Here is a 21,585-nt window from a genome sequence, read left to right as displayed (position 1 = left end):
TGATCTTGCCGCGAGGGTCATAGATCGAGCCGAATTCACGTCTTTTTGCGATTCCATTATGGCCCGATGATGAGGAAAGTTTGCTGCGGTACGAGGGCTCGACATGGCGAAAAGCGCTACATCTGCGAGGAGAACGCATCACGAGAAGTCAAGTGTCTTGAAGTGTGGAAGTGGAAGGTACAATTGCCGTCATGCGCCCTGGCAGTGGGAGAATGACACAACAGAGTTACAGACGAATATCCCACGAGGGCTCGTGAGCACGGTTTACTCTGAAGACAAAGCTAAGCAACTGGCCATTCAAACCCAGATTGCCGGCCAGAAAAGAAACGACAGGGTAGGAGAACTAAGGCTTTTGGTTTTATTGCGCTAAATTCCAAGACTCTACAGTGACTCAGGCCGATGTATCAAGATGCCTTCGCCCGATCCAGAAAGTCCAGCAGTCGCTTCTTAAGCACAACGCCCAGGACCTTCGATGTCTCCGGCTCAAGGATGATGATGTACCTAGGACCCAACTTCCCGAACATCTCCAAAACGTGCTCCATCGGGGCCTCGGCGCAGACTGTGAGCGGCGTTCGGTCAACCAACTCAGTCATGACGCCAGTCCGCAAATCAAGTTCCTCCGCTTCGCCGCCAGTCAGCACCGCATATTCTACTTCTGCCTCGGGCAGATAGCCAAACAGCAGTCCAGCGTCACTGACAAGAACGAGGCCCGCATCCATGAGTCCCCTGGCCTTCAGCTTCCGCAGCTTCTCCGCCAGCACATCCCTACGGACGCGGTACTCGCTGCCCACCCACAGAGTGATCTCCTCCATTGTCCCGGCTGGAGGAATCAGCTCACGGGCGGTGGCTTCGCGCTTCCGCACCACCTCGTGAGCTTGCTCCGCATCAAGAAAGGGGTGGCCCAGCAGGTGTTGCGAGAGATCGTACACTGATTCCCCCGAGATCGCGTCCGCCACCCATTTGGCGGTCAGGATGGCACACATAAAGGCTGGCACGTACGTCACCTCGCCAGTCAGCTCAAACATGATAACAGCCAAGCTCACAGTCATCCTGCTCACGCCCGCGAGGAAGGCCGCCGCGCCGACCATTGCGAAAATACCGGGTGAGATCCCACCAACGAACTGACCCACCAATCGTCCAAAAAGAGCGCCGCCGTCGAGAGCGGGGATGATGATGCCAGAGGGGACTTTACATCCAAAGGTGATGATAGTCAGGAGCAACTTGATGACCGTGCCGCTTGCAAGCTGCAGCATGTACGATCTCTTGTCGTTGCTTCCCTCCTGCTGACATATCCAGTTACCGTCTGGCTCCCTACAGTCAACTAGTAGCCTCGAGAGTGCCACGTCGCCCGTGTCGCGGATGAGCACGTTTGGGTACTGCAGCAGAGCGGTGGCCAATACGACACAACATAGCTCGAGCACGGGATGCTTCTTGACGATGTCGTATCTGCGGAAACGTTTGGACCAAAGAAAGTTGGCCTTGCAGAATACTCCGCCGAACACGCCGCCAACGACACCCAGCAACACAAACACCAAGTAGTGCACCGGGTCATAGTCGACCCCGTAGCTCGTCTCGAAGAGCACCAGCTTCCCGGTTCCCGTGGGATTCAGCGCTTTGAGAGCAATGGCCGCGATGAGCGAACACAGGAACGCGCGCCACAATACGCGTCGTGGAAAATACGTGCTGATTTCCTGATTAATGGGTTTCGTCAACATCATCAACCCCAGTCCGATTGGAACCACGAGATCAGACATATCAAATCAATCAAAAACATACCTCGTAGCTGAACAGCACACCGCCAATCGGCGCACCAAAAGCGACGGACAGGCCGGAAGAGCACGCCACGCTCAGCATCTCCCGCATCTTGCGTGGGTTATCCCGGTACTTGGGGGACCGGTTGGCCACCAGCCACCCGACGCACGTCGAGATGTGGACAAAAGGACCCTCTTTGCCCAGACACATGCCCGTCGACACGGCAAATGTTGCGCCCACGGCTTTCACGACCAGGACCTTGAAGTCTAGGAAGTGGGGGATCACGAAGCCCGACAGAATCGTCTTGATCTCGGGGATGCCGCTGCCAGCGGCCATGTACATTGTCTTGCCTTCCATCATGGCACCTGCTGTGACGGCACTACCGGCGTCGACGGCTGGTAGGGAGGCTTTGGTAGTCATGGTGACGTTTCCCGCGACGATACCGAAGAGGAGGGCAAACAAGACGTAGACAGCATAGCTGGCGACGTAGCCCCCTCCATCGCCCTCATCAACCCAGGGGTTCCAAGCATCGCAAGTCTCCGTCTCCGACACCCCCCAACAACACTGCCTACGGTCCAGGAAAACATTCGTCCTGCAGTACCCCTCCTTCCAATCGCTCACCGTCGCCACGGAGACGTCGACGACAAAGGCAACGAGGGCAGTGAGCGCGCCGATGACCGCGGCGGCGATCCAACCCTGGCACTGGTCGAACCAGCGCGCTGCGGTGCCGCGGATACCTGGGCGTGCGCGGAGACGACGGGCGCGGGAGGAGTCCTTTGTCAAATCGCGGAGCCAGTCGATGGTGGTGTAGTCGTTGTAGGGCAGGCGGTCGCCTAAGGGGGGCGATTGGCCTAGGGCTTGGTCTGCTTTGGAAAGTGAGGGTTGGTGGGATGGGGTCGAGATGGACTGTCTGGTTTGGGATGTTGGGAGGAGGGGGCTATTCTCGTTGGTTTCACCGTCATCTGAGGCCATTTTCTCGTTAGTGTTGTGTCTTATCTATCTACGGTGAGAATGTTTGTCAAGAGCACCGGCAGGAGGGCGAGAAGTCATCGATATTCCAACATTTGGATTCTAAGGTCTAAGGGGGCAGAGGTACTCTAGATATGAATATTCCTTCAAACGCCATTTCCATCCATATCTCAACTCTCCCAATAGATTCAGTGAACATCGTCCCAATCCTGCAGCCCGCGGAGAAACAGATCGGCGCGAACGCACATGGTTGAAAGTCTGGAGATAAGATTGGGCGGTAGATAAGGTCGTAGGTCTGGCCTCATTAGCCCGCCCGTTGCTTTTTGGCGCTGCCCGCTTCCCCCAAACTCCAACCCCAGCATTCGCCCTACCGTTTTCAAGGTAGTTGCCGGAGATCTCCAAATGTGGCGAGGGTGAGTGCCGAGTGTCGTCTCCGCGGGATAATCCTCACGTCGCGATCCCAAATCTCTCGAGACTCCCCCCCCCCCCCTCCTGCTCACTTGCGGTAGACTTGGCGAAGTGAAAGAATGCGAACGATGCCTGCCAGCTAAACTTTTTCTTCTTTTCTTGGGTTGATGCTTCATCTTATATACAATAAACAAAGGAACGGGAGACCATGCGAATGGGGGTATCTGTTCTAAATGTACAACGAAACAGACGAAATGAAAATGTGCAATTAGATGAGAAATGAAACATTGCCAATCTGGAAAGGGGGCAAAACAAATGAGTGTAAAGCGCTGATGATAGCGCCGATATTTCTCCCACCAAAAACTCCAAAGCAATGATTGAGAATCAAACGCCGTCCAGTGCCAGCACCTTTGGGACAAATGTACTCCATAAGAAACCTGATTTTACACAAGTTTTTTTCTCTGCGTCTTTTTTCACGCTTAGTCCTTTTTTCGTCTCAAGTCTCGAGACAAAAACGTATGAATCCCCCCTGTCAAGGGCGAGCTCAGCAAACTACCTTGACCATGGGCTCCCAAGGCTTCGCCGTGTTCCAGAGATACGTCTCCGGCGGCGCCCCGTCGTCCGAGGTGAGCAGGTACTTCACGTACGCCGGCGGCACGACGGAGGGAATCGGCGGGAGGAAGTCCATCTTTTCTTCCTCGGCGACGTCGTCGACCATCTCGTCGTCCGACATGTCGTAGTCGAAGTCGTAGTCGCAGTCGTAGCTCAGATCGAAGCCGAGGTCAAAGTTGAAGTTGTAGTAAAAGTCGCAGACGTCCTTTTCGTCGCGGCGGACGAGTTGCTGGTCTTCTTTTTGAGAGTAGGAGCATGAATGGTTGGCGAGGATGGAGGCGAGGATGCTTGCGTCGAGGTCTGGTGTTTTTTCCTCTGGTGTCGCTGCTGCTGCCGCCTCTGCGATGATGCCGGCGCTCTCGAGGCTTGACATGAAAGTCTCGACGTTCTCCTTGTAGACCTCTGGCCGGAGGACGTGCGCCTCGTTGATGATGACCTGGAACCGTACGGTCTGAATGTCGATCACGACGCGGTCGACCATCGAGGGGAACCCGTAGCTGCTTCCCGCGCCGAGAACCCAAGACTCGCGGGTGCGGTCGCCGGAGCTGGCGCCGTCGTACCAGACGGCCGTGCCGGTGTGCGAGGTGTCGACGAGGACGAGGCGGTGTGAGGCGTCAAAGGTGATGTGGCAGTGGGCTGGGGCGATACCGGGCAGGGACGGGAGGAGGATGTCTGCAAGAGCAGGGTCGGTGCCGAGGACGAAGCCTGGGTTGGATTTGGGGGGCGATGTGAAGGTTAGGGAGAGGGCTGGGCGGGGTTTGGTGAGAGATGCCTCGAGGCTTGAGAAGGAGGATTTGGTGAGGAGGGAGGGATCGATTGTTGGTGTTGTGGGCGGGAGTTGGTTTGGGTTTGGTGTTTGGATAAGGGGTTCGTAGGATGAGGGGATCGTGGAGACGGTCCGAGTTGCATTTTGGGGCATGCGGATTGCTTCGAGGGCTGGTTGGTTTGTGGATGAGGGAAGCAGCCAGGCGATTACGTTGGAGGATTCCATTTTGAAGGTTGTTTGTGGTGTTTTTGTGCCGTTGGTGTGGTGATGGTTAAAGATTGTAAGTGATTGTATAGTTCAGTCGATGAAGTGAAGCTGACGTTTGTCGAGATAATGAAAGTGTGAGATGAAGTACTACTGAATGAAGGTTGGGCGATGAGATGAGTAAGATAGATATGCTCTTATTAGTGACCTTGAAAGTAGCCGGTATTATCGAGGTCCTCGAAATGAGTGGTTTAGTATTTGTCAGATGAGCTGCTGATTCTTGTTTTGGTGAGATGCAAGAGAAAAGCAGTGAGACGAAGAAGTCACTTGATCCTCTTATATCACTCGAGAGTGAGTGTGTGGTTGTTTGAGGGACCTGCCAGTTGGCGATGTTTTCGTATCCTGGCTGCATGGAGCACTCCACTGGACGAGGGCAGCGTGTTGGCCACAACAAGAAACAAGAAACAATGAGGCCTCGACGAACCACTGGGCCGTCGCATTAGTCTGGTGGATCACTTGATCCATGGAACCGAAAGTAAACAAAAGAAGGGGGTGAAGAGAAGCCTCATAGCTTAGAGGTGGCCGACTTCCCATGATGTGCCTGGCATTTAGCATGGGGGGGACTGAAACGGGATGGGAAGTCTGGAGACTTCGGGAGGAGGCGACAAGTGGTTGCAGCAGGGACGGGAGAGTGTAAGCCAATGGTTCCCGCGCCACCCGCACGGGCTGGTGGGCATGGCATCTCAAATCGGTGATGAGAGGTTGCTGATTGTACTGGATTGAGACGGGAAGAGGCGAAAAAAAAACGAAACGGGTTGCATGGGTGATGATGGGGGCGTTGCTGCGGATGTGACTCACGTTTTGACAGCACATCCAGAAACGCGAACCACCAATGCAAGTGGCCTGTCGAGGTTTTTTGGTTCGATGCGCGTTCGCGTTGGTTGTCTCGGCGAGGAGCGTCAAAGCATCTGACGAGCTAATTGGTTCGGTAACTTGGCCAATGTGCATTCGTGTCTTTCATCACTTCAACTCTAACAATTCTATTCTTCTTCACTTGAAAGAAAATAATAGACGGATTGCATAGAGCTCTGAAATGTAGGCAGGTCATCCGCGACATTCGCGATGTTGGTGCTTGGTACCCTGCAAGTAAGGGCAAGTAAGGTAGCCGTAGGAAAAGTCGTCAAAGAGGAACCTCCGATGCTCCAGGAGGGCAAAAGAGCAAAAATGCAGTGCGGCCAATCAAACAACACGCATGTAAGAGTTCGAGTCTGAATTTGGCGACACTACTTTGAGATCTCATGCCGACTTCCACCACAGTCACTACTAAGGTACGACTCTATCTTGCTGGTTGTCTTGTTATCCTATCACAGCGATGCACCTCAAGAAGTCGAGTACCTAGTATATGACCGCAGTAGTGACCAGGGGCAGTGGTGGTCGCCCACTTACAGATTCAACTCCATGTATAGAAAAGACGTGTTTGATGAGATTCAGGTCAACTCCAGCCACAAAGCTGCTTTTGAGGTTGTGATGGCTCCCAGGGATGCGGCCGGGATAGAAACATAATGGACGGGAGCCAGGCTGGGATACACCAGAGCCGCACCGATGCAATGCAGGAACCCGCGACACACCGAAAAATAGGATATCGGGTGGGAGCCTTTGTACTTGCACTTTGATGGCCTTTTGGAATAGTAGACGGGACGCATCCCCGTTAACGAGCTCAGGTCGGAGCCGACGACGGATGGTTCGTTGGTGATGGAGAGCTTTGTCTGAAGCACCGCGCGGTTGATTTTTAATGCTGACACAGACATCCTGGGCTTTGGCGGAAACGGAGCACTTGATTGGCTCAAATGTCAGGTCTCGTTCTGAGCCGTCACATTTCAATAAAGGGCCAGAGACTGAGGAAAATAGATTAGTGAAGATATGAACTGTACAGATTTTATTAAGTATGCGGAAGAAGACAAGAGTAGATTTCGAGACGTTGTTTTGGCCCAGGGATAGTATTCCAGAGTAAGGTGATGCTGGGTTTAAATCAACCCGACCTTCAGTGCCAGAGTCATCCAGTGCACTTGACAGTGAGGTGCGATTCTTGAATTTGCCGATACCAGGATTTGATGATGTAATCAGGAGAGCCCCACAGACTGCGTGCAAAAAGCTCAGCGCGGAAAAGAGCCGACCCCGCTAAAGAAACCCTGAAATCCAAGTTGGAGACCGCTAAAGTGGACTCAATCCGCTCGAACCTGACCTAAGCAAGGAGGATTACACCAAACACCCCGAAGTCTCCGCGCGCGCGAGATCACCCACCTCTTTGGAGTAGGTACCTCGAGGCCCATAGCCGTCGGATCGCTGGAACCTCGGCGAAGTGCGGTCGAGGGCCGACCTTGCGTGCCCGCCCACTAACTTTAGGAACTTCCGCCTGTGGAGGTACCTAGCCGGCGCAGATTGCCATGGCAGATGCACCCGTGCTGTCATCATCTTCCTGCATGACTAATGCCAGACACAACCACCACCTGCCCACCACCACCACAACCAGCGCATTTCACCACCCCTCGCCGTTCGGAGCGGAACCGGTCACCGATTTAATGTTCTTGCCGCTCACGCCGCTGTTCCGCCGTTGAATCTCTCTCTCCCGCTCTTGACATCTGGCTTCTTTTCAACCACGTTCTGATTTACTTCCTCCGCCAGTATACCCTGTGGACGATTGTAACCCCTTTGGAATTGACCGTCTCACGTTCCAACGTTACCTGTTCTGCACAGCGCACCAATTCCCTACCCCCACTTCCGCGACTTTCCATCACCAAAAACCCCCGCCATGCCCGACTTCGAAGGCAAGCCAGACGGCGCGGGAGCGCCCAATGACTGGCGCGAAGATACTCACCAGCTCCCTTCTTTCTATTCTCCGAAACAGAAGACAGTCGACGGCCCATCCGACCATGCCTCGGGCACCGCGCACCCAGAGCCCGAGCAACTAAGCCTGTCCAACCCCGCCGCCGCAGCAGCCCCCGCAACAGCCGACGACGACGCCGCATCGACAACCTCGGCCACCCAGATCCCGCCACCCTCCCTCCTCTCGCCAGCCTTCACACCGCCCGCGACACCGGGGACATCAACCCCCCTCACAGCCGAGGCGGCTCCGCGCGGCGTCCCCGTCGACAGCTCCGTTCCCTCGGGCGGCTGCGGCACAAAGCGCCCCCGCCTCCTCGAGACCCTCCCCGAGGTGCAGTGCATCGTGCGCGCGCGCATCCCCACCGTCAACGGCACCGAAATGTTCCTGCACTTGTATACCAACAACGTCGACAACAAGGAGCACCTGGCCATCGTCTTTGGACCCCACATCCGCAGCCAGTCGCTCGATGCGCCGCGGCCGGGCGAGACGGAGATGGATCGCATGATTCGCGGTGCGTACACGGGTCGTTTGTTCCCCGGAAGGTCGACGAGCGGTATGCCGGGCGGCGTGGCGACGCCTGTTGGCGAGGAACCGCCTGCGCAGCGCGGGCCTGCGCTGGTGAGGATTCACTCCGAGTGTTACACGGGTGAGACGGCGTGGTCTGCGCGGTGCGACTGCGGCGAGCAGCTCGACGAGGCGGCAAGGCTGATGAGTCTACCCGGGAACACGAATGGTGGTATCATTATTTACCTGCGCCAGGAAGGGCGCGGTATTGGTCTCGGGGAGAAGCTGAAGGCATATAACCTCCAGGACCTCGGCTCGGATACCGTCGAGGCGAACTTGCTGCTGCGTCACCCTGCGGATGCCCGGAGTTACGGGCTGGCGACGGCGATGCTGCAGGATCTTGGGCAGAGCGAGGTGCGCCTGCTGACGAATAATCCTGATAAGATTAGGGCGGTGGAGGGCCCCAATCGCGAGGTGAGGGTTACGGAGCGCGTTGCGATGGTGCCGCTGTCGTGGAAGGGACGAGGCGGGTTCCGGAGCAATGAGGTTGAGGGGTATTTGAAGACAAAGGTACGTTCAATTGTGTTTAGTTGTCTTTTAATTGCTGGAACTAACAGAACCTACAGATTGAAAAGATGGGACATATGCTTGACATGGGCGGTATGCCCCATTGAGGAGCGATCTACTTGCGGTATTGGGATCGCATATACCTCTGATGTCTGATGGCTGGTGTTGAACGAAAGGAGGTCACAAACATGGTTGAAAATCATCAAGCATATGGTAGAAAACGGCGTACGGGTTGTTTTGATACGAATACCTGGGACATTGGCGCACTTGGCATACTTGTCCGCTGGGATCCCCAACGACTGGAAATGTTCATAGCATCGTTGGATAACTGGACTCATGGCAATTTACGGAAAAAGATCATTGAGGCGGCGGCTAGTTTTATCTGGCATTGAGGTGTGCATCTACCAGATACACTTACCTACCTAGTACTTAAGCTTGAGTTGTATCTATCTACCCAAGGTACATACTTTGGTGTAAGTTACCTAGTGCTCGAACAGAAATGTCGAAATGATGGCTTGCTGCAATCTTGATCCCAGGAAGGCTTGGGAGTGCAGTGGTCAAAATTATCGCAGTATGTTTGAGCGCAATTCCGGGATTGTCACTGAGATGCAGATGAAGATAAAGCGCGGGCCGGCTCCCCTCCAAAAGTCGCTCCGGGACCCCTATATAATGATGTACCGGTACGGCGGTGGGCGCACTGACCCGCCGACAGGAAGCTCCAACCAACGTCACGCCCAACTCGCCATACGCAAACTCTCACTTATTCGCATCCCAGCTTCAACCCAGATGCTCCCCAGAGCTTCCACCACCAGCCCACCATGTCGCGCAGAGTAGCGAAAGGAGACTACATTGAGACCGTACGCCCTCCATCCCCTCAAAATCACCCCCTTCAACACAATCCACGCACCGAGTTTACCGACTAACTCCCGAGTAAAACAACAGGACACAGGCAACAAGGTCGCCCGCAAAGCGACCCTCGTCGGCACCCAGAATATCATGCTAGGCGGCAAGACGGTAATCCAACCAGAGGTCATGATCCGCGGTGACCTCGCCCGCTCAGCACAGCCCTCTGCCGGCGGCGCCCCGGCCAACAGCACGGCCGTCGCGATCGGGAGATACTGCTTCCTCTCCAGGGGCGCGCTCCTCCGGCCTCCAGGACGGATGTACAAAGGGTACGTTCTCCCCAAACCCACCACCGCAATAGCCACAAACACCATCGGACCCCATGCTGACTTTCCTACGTTCCTAGAGCCTTCACATACATGCCCCTCCGCATGGGCGACCACGTCTTCGTCGGCGCAAACGTCGTCATCCAGGCCGCCTCGATCGGGAACCACATCCACATTGGCCGCGACAGCGTCATTGGCGAGTTCGCCATCGTCAAGGACTACGTACGCATACTCGAAGGCACCGTCGTGCCGCCCAACATGGTGATCCCGAGCTTCAGCGTCGTCGCGGGCCAGCCGGCGCGCGTGGTGGGCGAGGTACCCGAGGGCGGGCACGAGGAGTTTGAGTTGAGGGAGCTGTATAAGACTGTGGGGAACAATCCGCAGCCATTGACTGCGTGAGGTCGGGTTGGTGTTTTAGTGCCTCTGGGGGCGGGAGGGGGAAGAGATGCGTGTGATATTAGAAGTTGGTTGACAGCTTGGCATTTGCTTGCGCGATAGAGACGGAGTTTGGCGTAGGTCGAGCTTTGAGCTCAAATGATACCCTTTCTTTTTCGCAGTGAGGACTTTATTCCTATCTCGTTCCGACTTCCACGTGTGGCAACATTCCTTGACTTCGCGCGTTAGGGAACTTTTTAATGGTTGGTCGATGCTCCGTCGGAGCTCTTCATCATAGAGGCTTCTGGCAAGGCATGTTCGGTTCAAAGTTGCTGCAGCTATGAGCTATCACATACATAGAAACAACATCAAAGAAAATATCTGACAGAGGAAGATACACTTCAGCACGGCGGGACCCCTTAAGCCCCATGCAACAACCCATCCCGAACGCCGCTGCTCACCCAACTTTCAAGACTTCAAGGCTCACCCGGCCATATCGAATCAGCCAACTCCCTCACAAGCTTCAACTTGTTCACCATATCCTGATGCGAAACCGAATTTCCCAAATGATGACTCGCAAACCCACACTGCGGACTAACCCCAATCCTCTTCAACGCCTCCTCGCGCGTCTGCCCCGCCCCCTGCGCCACATAATCCGCCGCTTGGAATACCCTCTCCCTCAGCTTCCCAACATCCTCGAGCTCAGGGAACTTTGACGTGATGACGCCCAGCACGACGTTCTTGTGCGCCGGTAGCTCCTTCAGCGGTCCGAACCCGCCCGCGCGGTCGGTGTCGTACTCGAGGAAGTAGGTGTCGGCGTTGATCTCGTTGAAGAGGCGCGAGGCGATGCGGTCGTAGCCGCCTTCGGAGAAGTGGCGCGAGTAGGCAAAGTTGCCGCGGCAGAGGTGGATGCCGAGGTGCATGTCTGCGGGGCGGGAGGTGATGCAGTCGTTGTAGAGTTTGATGTAGGATTGGAGGAGGGCGTCTGAGTCTTCGCCTGCTTCTTTGAAGCCTTGGAGCATCTTTTCTGAACAGAAGTCTGGGAAAACACGGTTTCTGTCAGCGAAGGATGTGGAATAGGCAACGGGGCGTCACTTACACGCCAGGTTGGGATCGTCAATCGTCACATTGCGGACACCGTGCTCATAAAGAACCTCAAGCTCGGTGCGGTACGCTTTGGCGATATCGGCAAAGTACTCTTCGTCGTTGGCGTAGACGTCCTTGGGGTAGGCGTGGCCCTTTTGGTAGCGGAGATGATACCACTCGGGCGCGGGCAAGGTCAACTTGGCCTCCTTGACGCTTTCAGGAGGGATGTTGCTCTTGAGGAACTCCCACTCTCTCAGGTAGGTGCTTCCCTTGTGCTTGATCTTGCCGGTGCAGACAATGGACTCGCCGGGCTTGTGATCGCTCTCAACTGGGTGTCACATAGCGTCAGTCTCCCTAATCTCGAGGGTATCGAGTATCCCGTGGGCCAAAACTTACTAAACGCCGCAATGTCTGGCACGTACATGCGAAATATATCCCAGCTCGGCGTGTCGACCTCCTCGAACCCCTCCAGTCCGGGGAAGAAGTTGCCCCAGAACTGGTGGCGGCGGTACTCGCCGTCGTTGATGGCGTGGAAGCCGAGGTCCAGCTGCGTCCTGACGATCTCGCGCACGCCCTCCTCTTCGAGGCGGTTGAGTTCCTGGTCGTCTGCAATCTCTACGGCCTTTTTCCCGTCCAAGGCGACGCGCTTGTCAGTGAGGGCCTTGGGCCGCAGGAGCGAGCCCATGTGTTCGGCGCGGAAGGGCGGTTTCTGGTGGTTCTTGGACGTCATGGTTTCTATTTTGCGTAGACAAACAGAAAGTTATTGGTATTGCAGTGGAGTAGAGCACGAGAAGAACCCTCTGGCCACGGCGTATATATAGACTTTGGTACTCGCGACGAAGCGTGGGGTTGCGAAAGGGGATAGGCCTTCGGCATTGCGAGATCCAATGGCCTAGCTAGGTAACTTTCCTAGGTTGGCCAGCCACTCAAACCAGGTCTCGCGAGGGCGTCCATTCTGGTGTAAGGCTACCCGAAGCAAACAGACTTGCGCTTTCTTGGACCTGGACCCCCGTCAGGACGATGTCATCCGGTGCCACCATCACCACTTCCCCCAAGCTGCCCATCCACCAAGATTCCCCGCTTTCCCCGCCCTTTGTCATAGCTTAGTCGAGGGGGTCTGATCATAAGTTGCTGGACGGCAGATGAGTAGAGCGGCATCGGAATCGGCTATCAGTCATTGGCCGCTTAAGTAAATGCGAGCGTTTTGGAATTGGTGCCTGGTTTCTGCTAGGTTGAAGCCATTCTCGAGGTTGATTTGCTTCTTCTCAGCGCAGCCAAGGCAAGGTACCTATGCGCCGTAAGAGCGCAGCGGTGGAGACGCTGAATGATTGTCGTTCGAGGAAAAGAAACTTTTATATGGCTTGCATTCATTTCAAGATCATAAGTCTTCCGACATAAAATAAAGTAATGTCTAGTATGTAAGTGCTGACTGGACTCTTGTGTAGCTCAAGTGCATCGCCGATTCGTCGGCTGCCGTGCTTCTAGCTATTCGCGGTGTTATCGAGATTGGTACTGGCAGTTTCCCAATCACTGGCCCCAAGACATGATCCGCTTATGGTCAGTTCACGAATTGATAAAAACCCATGTCTGTCACATGCACTTAACGCCCTTCGAGAATCTCAGACAACAAAACTAGAGGTACCAAGAGATGTCAGGGAGGGAGGTGTGAAGATCCGGAGCTTCGAACTCGGAGCTTTTATCGTTATCTTATCGCAGGAGCTCTGGTGGAGCACTGTGGCGAAGGCCGCCCGTTCCCGTGGCGGGGCAAACGGACCAGGACCCCGCGGTGACATGTCGCCCCCATCCAGGACAGGTAACCTCGGAGCTGCATCTCATTGTATGGCAAGATTTCCATAATAGCATCCATCATTAATCCTCTTCTGCTCCAGTCTCTTCAGCCATAGTGTTGGATTGAATCCGGGACTGAGATCCTTCCATCAGCAAACTATCAGCCTATCTCATCCGGGGCGGCTTCATCGCTTCGTCTGAACTTGAAACTTGCCTCGGCCGGGACTATTCCGTGAAACATCGCCCTCTAGGCCATATTCTGTATTTCGTTCGACGACACAGTCACTTCGCATCAATTCATCGAGACGACTTCCGCATCTGCGATAAAATTCTGACAGCCTCTGCTGTAATACAAGCAACGATGGCCACCTCCGTCAATGATCTCCCAAACGAGATCCTAAGCCAAATATTCTCCCACCTGGACCGACCTGCGCCATCAGACTCGAAACTCCATGATCAACCAAGCTCTTTCATGCTGCAGAACCTCTTTTTTGACCGCGATCTCAAGACTACTTCTCTCGTTTGCAAGCGATGGCGAGGTGCCGTGCTCCCTCTGCTGTTCCGCCATGTGGTCTGGACATTCGACCGATTCGAGTTACCGCTCATGGAAGAGACGGGAAACCCTGCGTCCGCGATCGAGTTTTTGTCATTCCTCCGGGCGAACAATTTGACCAACTATGTCGAAACACTTTCAATGTTTGTCGAAGATGCCATGGGCGGCGTATCGGACGGCACCAGCAGTGCCACTCTTATGGAGACAGGCTTTGCGAACAAGGCCTCGTACAGCGAAGACTACAACTGGCTCTGGACGACAATCTTTGAACATATTGATCCCACCCGGCTTACAATGATTGCGTCGCCACGGGTGTTGGCCCAGATGCTATCGCGTATGCTCTTCCTTGGGGATGCGTGGAACTTTTCCATGCCTCGGCATGTTCTTTCGCTATCACGCAAAGAAAAAAGGTCAAAAGAGACGCAACTCGAGGCACCGGTGACAGCATCATCAACAAGTCAGGCATCTAGTTCTGAACTCACACATCAGAAGCGTGTTCCATGTGGCCTCTTCACCATCCGCCCATGGCAAGCTCTCTTACTGAACGAAGGATCCTCGACGCGAGTCTACAAGACATACGAATTCTACCTCAAACGCCCACCTTCCATCCTCGGCGCTCTTCTGGGCGCAGAAGAGTTCCCCAATGACGAATCCATGATCCCCTCCTCGATCCGCGACCTCTCCTACGTCGGCATCTTCCCCCTATCAAGCCACTTCAACACCCTTGTCCAAAACGTCCCGCGTCTCGACCGCCTCTTCGTCCAGCTCGTCCCCCGAAACGACATCCTCTCCGACCACGAAGAAATGCGCAACGTCGACCTCGCCGATCTCTGGATGGAGCGCAACACGGCCTACTCGATGCTGTTCCGCGAGCTCTTCAACCCGAGCCCGGACAGCCCCTGGCTCGAGCTGAGCGTCTTTGAGAGCGGCGACGCGGCGGACAAGGAGGCGTGGGATATGGCGGTGCAGTTTGTGCAGTTTAGCGGCGTGCAGGGGTGGCGGGTCGCAGGCGAGGGCGTCTTTGCGAGGGAAGGGGACGAGGACGACGTCGGTGCGATCCTCGGCATGTCTCAGTCAGTGGCGCCAGCGGGATCGTCAAGATCACAAACATTGTCTGGGTGATGTTTACTAATGCGGCAGGTGCGAGAAAAGACTCCCGGGTAGACTCAGACGGATGGCGTTCAACGGAGTTGCTTCGTTGCCAGTGTCTAGCGTTACGCTTTACATGAGAGACGCAAACGCGCCGTAGAGGGGCGTTTGTGGGGCATATGTAGGAAGATCAGGACATTCCTTGGGCCAGCCGTATCAAGCAGTTTATGACGATTCTGCCACGACCTAAGGCTATGGCAGGCTAGACACACGAGGTATGATGGTGGGAACTTCACATGCTAGGATGTGGGAAGATATCGTAGGGACATGAACCATGGAGCAATCACCAATTGCAAATTCGAAATTACCACCGACATTTCAAAAGTCCCAGGCTTACATTGGCCCATCGAAAGACCATGCTCCCAGCGTTGTCCTCTTTTGTGTCTTCTAGAGAGGATGTACAATGCAAGACCCTCAATCACCTTCTCAGCAAATATCACGCCGACCCCTGGCTATGTAGTTTAGATCCGATCCAAGGCCTCGTATCACCACCCAACAACGCCGAAGCAAGTGTTTGATGTCTCGGTCTATCGCAACAAAATCGATAGCCAATGAGACTCATCCTCGAGTATCAAGCAAGCGGTGCGGTCGGTGGAGAACATTGGACCATCTCCATCATCAAACGTTTCTCCACAAGCTACCATACGGCATACACGTGGGGAGTTTCAGACGTAAAGTCAAAATCCGAGCAGCGAGCTTCCATCTTTGAACTGAGGTTGAGTTCCGAGGTGGGGCCAAGGTGAGGCTTAAACCAACAACTGACAGCTCGCACCTTGGTAAGCAGGTAAGGAAAGGTAAGCTCTCGGTGAGCTCGGTAAGCTCGGTGTACTCCACATCATGTGATTTTGCCACTCGGACGGCCCAAGCTCGTCTGACGAAAAGCGGGCGCAAAGGCATCTCTCAGCCAATCATTAGCCGCAATACCTGCAGACAAAGCCAATTGGCGCCTCCTCTCAGTGGCTGGAAGGACCTGGTGTGGACGGTACGGCATAGTCGGGGAAGGAGGCACTGGACCCAGACCAAAAAGAAAGTCGCACCGGACAGGAAGCTTCTTCCCCAAAATCATCGACCTATCGAACGATATACGCACGAGCACTACATCATCACCTTACATCCGCCCTCTCCTCTCCCCTCCCCTCCTCATCTCCTCCTCTTCGTCCTCCTCGTCAACATCTAACCCCCTCTTTAGCTGCGGCCACCTCCCTTTCTTCATTTCTCGCATTCCTTCGCCTTTCATACCATTTACGACTGCGGCGAAGACTGGGCGCAGATCAAATCCCGACCCTGACAAAAACCGACGACTTGGTGGCCGAGCTTCCGGACGAACCTTCAAATTCTTCTTTTCCTCATCCCTCGAATCAACAATCAATACGTGCATTGGATTGCCATCTCGAGGCTCTCAATGTCAACGCCTCTTGCATTCCGACGAACGTGAGCGCCTCCGACAACAAATACTCGACCCACGACGATTGAATTTCTTCAAGAACACATCGACCCGAATACGCTTCTCGTCAACATGGTCCTCTCTCACACTACGAACCACACCTACTCCCACCCCTTCCCGACCGTGACACTCGCCTACTTCCTCCGCTACTCTTCGCCCAAACTCAACCCGTTCTCCACCCATGTCCTCAGCACCGACACCATCGATAGTCGCCTTGACCCGGTGACGGGCCGGCTGCACACCACCCGCATCCACCTCAAGAAGTCTCGCATGCCTGCGCCTGTCTTCAAGCTTCTCCCTACATCCATCACCGGCGGCGGCTCCAGCGAGAAAGTGAGCTATGTTCTTGAGAACTCAGTCATTGACATGCGCGAGGGTTGGATGCGTACCGAGAGCAAGAATCTCAGCTTCATGAATGTGCTCTCCGTTGTGGAGAAGCAGGACTTCCGCCTTCCCACCGATGCAGCTGACGCGAACACCGACGTCACAACCACATATGTCTACAAGTCGCGTCTCGGCGAAAGGCTTCGCGGCGGCAAGAAGGACCAAATGCAATCTGCCGTCGAGCAGCCGGAGCAAAAGGAGGGTCGCTGGATGCCGGGCTGGATGAGCGGACTCGGCGCGCGCGGCGTTCAACGCAGTATTGAGAGCATCGCTTCGAGCAAGACACAGGATCAGATGGGCAAGAGCCGTGAGGGCATGCGCGTCGTCCTGGAGAGACTTAGGAAGAATGGCGTCGTGGGCGTGCTGGAGATGATGAGACGGGAACGCCAGTTGGCCTGATGGCCGTGCCCGGCTCGACGAATGCGCATCTCGGAACGTGACCTGGGCTGGAAGGGAGAGAACACCCATGTATACCATTCACCAAGGGTCATTGACGACATTGCCCGGTCCGCGGGTCACGTTCGGAGGTTGCTGTACCCCTATCACACCACTTGTTGTACATTATTCTATGACCATAGCGCGGCGTCTTTATGGCTTTTTTTTATGGCGGTTTTTTATGGCGGTTTTTTATGGCGGTCGGGAGGACACGGCAAATATGGAATGGACTGCGACGGATACGGAAAATTCTTGGACTCCTGTCATGCCGTCCCTGTATGACATCCCCTCTCTTGGATTTGGCACTTACGTAGTCAAAAATAACATGTAAAAACTTTGAAATATTTATAAGCTGGGCCAACCCGATCTGTGCAACTTTTTCTCAGCTTGACGGCCAGCATAAAAAGAATCTGCTCTGATGGCACGTAAGCCACCAGACTATTGAAACATTTTCGTTTGTGAATGGCTTATTCTATCAGTGCCAGCGGACACAGCCGTGAACAAGGTATTTAAGCTTGCGGCCCCGGATCTTGGCGATCTGCAAGACATGAGGTTGGGATGGTCGAATAGGAATGAGGTCAACAGCGACCAATGCAAATTTTCTTTTCTTTTAGCCTTTCCCATGACCCGAAATAGAAGCGTACAAAGAATTGGGTATTGTAATGTCGGTTGGTAGTGATTGGATCAGGTGCGGGTTGTTGAGTATCAGGGGAGACGGCAGACCATCTTGGGCAGTCAAAGTGCAACTGCTTTCCAAAAAGCACCGTCCGTTGTAGTCGATGACCGAGCGATATGATTCTAGCTTTCGTTAGCAGAGTTGTATGTTGGCTCACGGTCCTACATAATGCCATGGATAGCTTGTTTTTTCTGAGACCATTTGTCTGCGTATTCTGTTTTGTATTCACTTTGATGGGTATCACCGTTTATTCAGGCTCAGCAAGTCAATCATCTGACCAACATCGACCTTGCCTTGATCATGTCTTCTTTACTCTACAAGTTTACAGTATAGTACACTTCTATACAAAAAGTCGTGTCCGCGTTCACTTTTGCGCCTTCTTCGCTTCAGCGTTGGCAGCCTCCTCGTCAGCCATCATGGCCTCGATATCCCCAGACACAAGCCAGTCCCTGACCTCGTCCACAATCTTATCCAGCGACTCGCCCCCCGCAATCACATCGGGCAGATTATGCACATCGATCCCCGCCCGGTGGTCCGTCACGCGGTCCTGGTTATAGTTGTACGTCCGGATCTTGTCCCCGCGCGTAATCTTGTGCTTGGACAGCACAGAGTTCCTCAATTGGGCGGCGGCCTCCTCGCGCGCCTCACGCCGCTGCAGAGCCACCCGCGACCGGATCAGCTTCCACGCGTCGTCCCGGTTCCGCGACTGCGACCGCGAGTCCTGCATGCTGACGACGGTGCCCGTGGGGATATGCGTCATGCGGATCGCGGACTCGGTCTTGTTGACGTGTTGCCCGCCCGCGCCGCGCGCCCGCATCGTCTCGATCTTGACCTCGGACGGGTCGATGAAGAAGTCGCTCTCCGGGTTGTTGATGTCTTCCATGTCGCCGCCGTTGTCGCCCTGAAACGAAGGGAGGACCCAGACCGCCACGGCGCTCGTGTGCACGCGGCCCTTGCTTTCCGTCGCCGGGATCCGCTGGACGCGGTGCATGCCCGCCTCCCCGCGGAAGAGGTCGTACGCGCCCGGGTCCTGGACCTCGATGACGGCTTCCTGGAGGGGGCTCTCGCCCGCCGCAGAGGAGGAGTCGCCCGCCGCGTCAGCCATGTCGTACTTTATAACGTTTGCACGCAAGCCCTTTCTTGCACAGTAGCCCTTGTACATCTTGAACAGCGTGTCGGCGAAGAAGCGGCCCTCAAGACCGCCGGGACCGGGACGGAGCTCTAGGAGGCAGGGCATGTGCGCGTAGGGATCCTTGGGCGTGAGCGAGGCGGATAGCTTGCGCGAAAGGGAGCTGAGCTGGCCGTTTGTGGCTTGGAGTTCCTCGGCGGCCATTTCGCGGAGCTCTTTATCCTTGGAAAAGAGAAGGCCGTCGAGCTCGGCGATGGAGGACTGTGCATTTTCCCATTCTCGGAGGGCGGTTACGACGCTCGAGAGCTCGCCTACGCGGCGGGCCGTTTTGGAGTCGTAGTCTGCTTCGAGGGCCGCGGCGAGGGCGTCATGTTCTTTTGCGATGTTGCGGGCTCGTTGGAGGAGGGCTGGTGGGAGGGTTGCTGTTGCGTCTGGGGTTTGACGACGTATTAGCTAGGGGATCGTAGAGGTTCAGAGTCGACGTGGATTGAGAGCTTACCGGAGCTAGCATGGCGGATGAATTGGGTCGCTCTGGGCTTCAGAAGCCCTCCCAGGCAGCGACGACACACCCATGGTGCTGCGAGCATACTCGGACAGCGAGGTGGACTGGTGAGAGAGAAATTGGGGGGGATTGGGTGACTTTTTGGAGGTGGTCGAAAAAAGTTTGGGACGTCCCAGAGCTTCGGTACAAAGTTCCGCGCCAGTGACATCAGTTCACTTGCAGTCCAAAAAAAATAGTGCATTATGTAATACTCTGCATTTCATCTCATCAAACAACTCAACATGAATGTTTCTTCCCACCCAAGTTTTTGTCGGCTTTTCCCCTGTTATTCATCTTGATTCTTATTGAATCCCATCTCTACTGAGATTTTATCTTAGCTTTTATCATAGACTTCAGTCTCACCTCACACAGTTCACCGCCAGATAACCACTGCATACGCTCGTTTCTTAATATCATTAACTCGTATTATTCATACCGTCCTTTGACGTTTAGCACTTTGGCTTATATCGTCCAAAGATGCAAGCCACTCACGCACACGGCCCTTATCCTCTCCGCCCGAGGGCATAACATATTGATCCAAAGGTTTCTGAACCGTACGGGAGCCTGTCAAGACCCCTTCTCTCTCCAGGTATGCTCGCTTGGCCGCCAGCGGATAGACTAGGTACATCTCGGCCATGCCTGGCTCCATCAAACTTCGGCAAGCGATCTCCAGCCCATCAGGCACAAGTCTATTCTCAAAATTGAACCGTACGTCGGCTACAGCCTTCTTCATGATGAAGTCTCGAGGAGGGATCAAGAGCCCTTGGCTTTTCAGGTATGCCCGTTTCTTCGGCAGCGAGAATCTCATGTACACTTCGTCCATTCTCGTCTCGCTGAATTCCGTTGCAATGGTCTTCAGTCCAAAGGGTACCAGTTCGGGCCCAAAATTGACCCTCACGTCGGTCATGGCCAGCTGAATAGGGTCGCGCATTTCCTTTTCTATGCTCTTCATTATGCCCGTGCACTGATCGAGGATGCGGGTGACCCGGTCACATGTCACCTCCATCAACTCTTGCCGCTGCTTCGACTTGGTCCGCCGCGGTGTAAGCCGGACCGGATGGATTGCGACGGCGTCCAGCGCCGGGCCCATTGAGGCTATTGTCTTCGCCCTCTTTGTCGTGTGTTCACCGTCGGCGGCAGCAGAAGCAGCTGCCATGGCCTGTGTTCTCTTCACACCAGCGATGGACTTCTGCAATTCGGCTTGGCTGCGGTGGAACTTTTGGACGCCTCGCTCAATCGCCATACGTCGAGATGCGGCGGGCGATGGTAGTGCTGGCCAGTCGCTCAGAAGTGGTACGCGACGGTTGCCGTCCTTGTCGTATTTGGTGTCGCTGTCTTCTTCTTGCGCATCGTCGGAGGACGAATCCTCCTCAGTGAAGTACTCGTCGGACGATGCATCCATCATCTGCCCCTTGAGTATGCCAGTCACCTTGATTGCCGCCGCGGCAGCTGCGCCTGCAATCGCCGTATAAATGACTGGTGTTTCTTCGCCTGAGTCTGTATCTGGATACATTGCTGTGGTATCTTAGCAATCTATTCGCTTTATTCAAAGTAGGCAGATCGTGGCTAGTTTAAGTGCGAACTTAGCTTCCCCTGACAGAACTCTGCGTGAGTGAGGACGAGTCGCGTGGACCTCGCAAAACGTTCACCGCGTCATGGAGTTGCCCAATCATGAATACTGAATCGTATTATGTAAACGTCATCCAATCTATTGATCTGCTCGATGGTTCCCGTTCCGCAAGATTGAGTTTACAGAGTTCACATATATCCTTGCGACCGCACCACTATCTCAACGGCTTTTGATGGAGGCTGAATGAGTTTCAACTCGGCATTCCCCGAGTTCGTCGGGTTTCTTCAACACCAACAGTTCATGCTCATGACTCTGTGTTCATCACGCGCCATTAATGCTTTTCTCTCCCTCTTCCCAAAAGGGTTCTCGTATATCTGTATGTCCAAGCCGTGCTTATCCCTTCACTTTGCCTTGCCAACGTCCATGATCGAGGTTTCCCCAGAACTTCTAGTCCCAGGTATGCAACCTCACGAAAGACCATAAAGCCCCTGCTTCGTGCCCAAGTCATTTCGGCACGAGCGGCATTATAGCGAAGGATCAAGCCCATGCAGCTTCAGTGCGGACTCAGGTTCATGACCGGATGGTATTACATATCCGTGCTAAGAATTTGTATGCCCACG

At 54.6% G+C, this 21,585-nt stretch overlaps 8 protein-coding genes across 8 annotated transcripts; 4 read left to right on the top strand and 4 right to left on the bottom strand.

Annotated features, from left to right (window-relative positions):
• Window positions 1-404: 404 nt before the first annotated feature.
• CCOS01_05349 (voltage gated chloride channel) lies at window positions 405-2,724 on the bottom strand (the record flags this gene model as incomplete). Its single annotated transcript, XM_060453529.1, has 2 exons — window positions 405-1,691; window positions 1,777-2,724. 2 exons carry the CDS (start codon window positions 2,722-2,724, stop codon window positions 405-407), a joined length of 2,235 nt encoding a protein of 744 aa, XP_060315301.1.
• Window positions 2,725-3,673: 949 nt separating this feature from the next.
• On the bottom strand, window positions 3,674-4,732 carry CCOS01_05348 (uncharacterized protein; the record flags this gene model as incomplete). Its single annotated transcript, XM_060453528.1, has 1 exon — window positions 3,674-4,732. The coding sequence occupies one exon, from the start codon at window positions 4,730-4,732 to the stop codon at window positions 3,674-3,676; it is 1,059 nt and encodes a 352-aa protein (XP_060315300.1).
• Window positions 4,733-7,520: 2,788 nt separating this feature from the next.
• CCOS01_05347 (GTP cyclohydrolase II) lies at window positions 7,521-8,773 on the top strand (the record flags this gene model as incomplete). The annotated part of the gene is made up of 2 exons (XM_060453527.1): window positions 7,521-8,669; window positions 8,726-8,773. 2 exons carry the CDS (start codon window positions 7,521-7,523, stop codon window positions 8,771-8,773), a joined length of 1,197 nt encoding a protein of 398 aa, XP_060315299.1.
• A 711-nt stretch (window positions 8,774-9,484) lies between these two features.
• On the top strand, window positions 9,485-10,234 carry CCOS01_05346 (dynactin Arp1 p25 subunit; the record flags this gene model as incomplete). Its single annotated transcript, XM_060453526.1, has 3 exons — window positions 9,485-9,523; window positions 9,609-9,838; window positions 9,916-10,234. 3 exons carry the CDS (start codon window positions 9,485-9,487, stop codon window positions 10,232-10,234), a joined length of 588 nt encoding a protein of 195 aa, XP_060315298.1.
• Window positions 10,235-10,686: 452 nt separating this feature from the next.
• On the bottom strand, window positions 10,687-12,026 carry CCOS01_05345 (5-methyltetrahydropteroyltriglutamate-homocysteine methyltransferase; the record flags this gene model as incomplete). The annotated part of the gene is made up of 3 exons (XM_060453525.1): window positions 10,687-11,249; window positions 11,310-11,624; window positions 11,693-12,026. 3 exons carry the CDS (start codon window positions 12,024-12,026, stop codon window positions 10,687-10,689), a joined length of 1,212 nt encoding a protein of 403 aa, XP_060315297.1.
• A 1,419-nt stretch (window positions 12,027-13,445) lies between these two features.
• On the top strand, window positions 13,446-14,759 carry CCOS01_05344 (F-box domain-containing protein; the record flags this gene model as incomplete). The annotated part of the gene is made up of 1 exon (XM_060453524.1): window positions 13,446-14,759. One exon carries the CDS (start codon window positions 13,446-13,448, stop codon window positions 14,757-14,759), a length of 1,314 nt encoding a protein of 437 aa, XP_060315296.1.
• Window positions 14,760-16,302: 1,543 nt separating this feature from the next.
• CCOS01_05343 (PRELI-like family protein) lies at window positions 16,303-17,013 on the top strand (the record flags this gene model as incomplete). The annotated part of the gene is made up of 1 exon (XM_060453523.1): window positions 16,303-17,013. One exon carries the CDS (start codon window positions 16,303-16,305, stop codon window positions 17,011-17,013), a length of 711 nt encoding a protein of 236 aa, XP_060315295.1.
• Window positions 17,014-18,089: 1,076 nt separating this feature from the next.
• Window positions 18,090-20,908, bottom strand: CCOS01_05342 (RF-1 domain-containing protein; the record flags this gene model as incomplete). The annotated part of the gene is made up of 2 exons (XM_060453522.1): window positions 18,090-19,285; window positions 19,888-20,908. 2 exons carry the CDS (start codon window positions 20,906-20,908, stop codon window positions 18,090-18,092), a joined length of 2,217 nt encoding a protein of 738 aa, XP_060315294.1.
• Between the last annotated feature and the right edge of the window lie 677 nt (window positions 20,909-21,585).

The sequence above is a fragment of the Colletotrichum costaricense genome (genome assembly GCF_030867565.1).
Source record: "Colletotrichum costaricense strain IMI 309622 chromosome Unknown Scaffold_5.1, whole genome shotgun sequence".
NCBI lineage: Eukaryota > Fungi > Ascomycota > Sordariomycetes > Glomerellales > Glomerellaceae > Colletotrichum > Colletotrichum costaricense.
The sequence above is the reverse complement of the archived record's forward strand: the minus strand, read 5'-3'. Positions and strand labels throughout refer to the sequence as shown.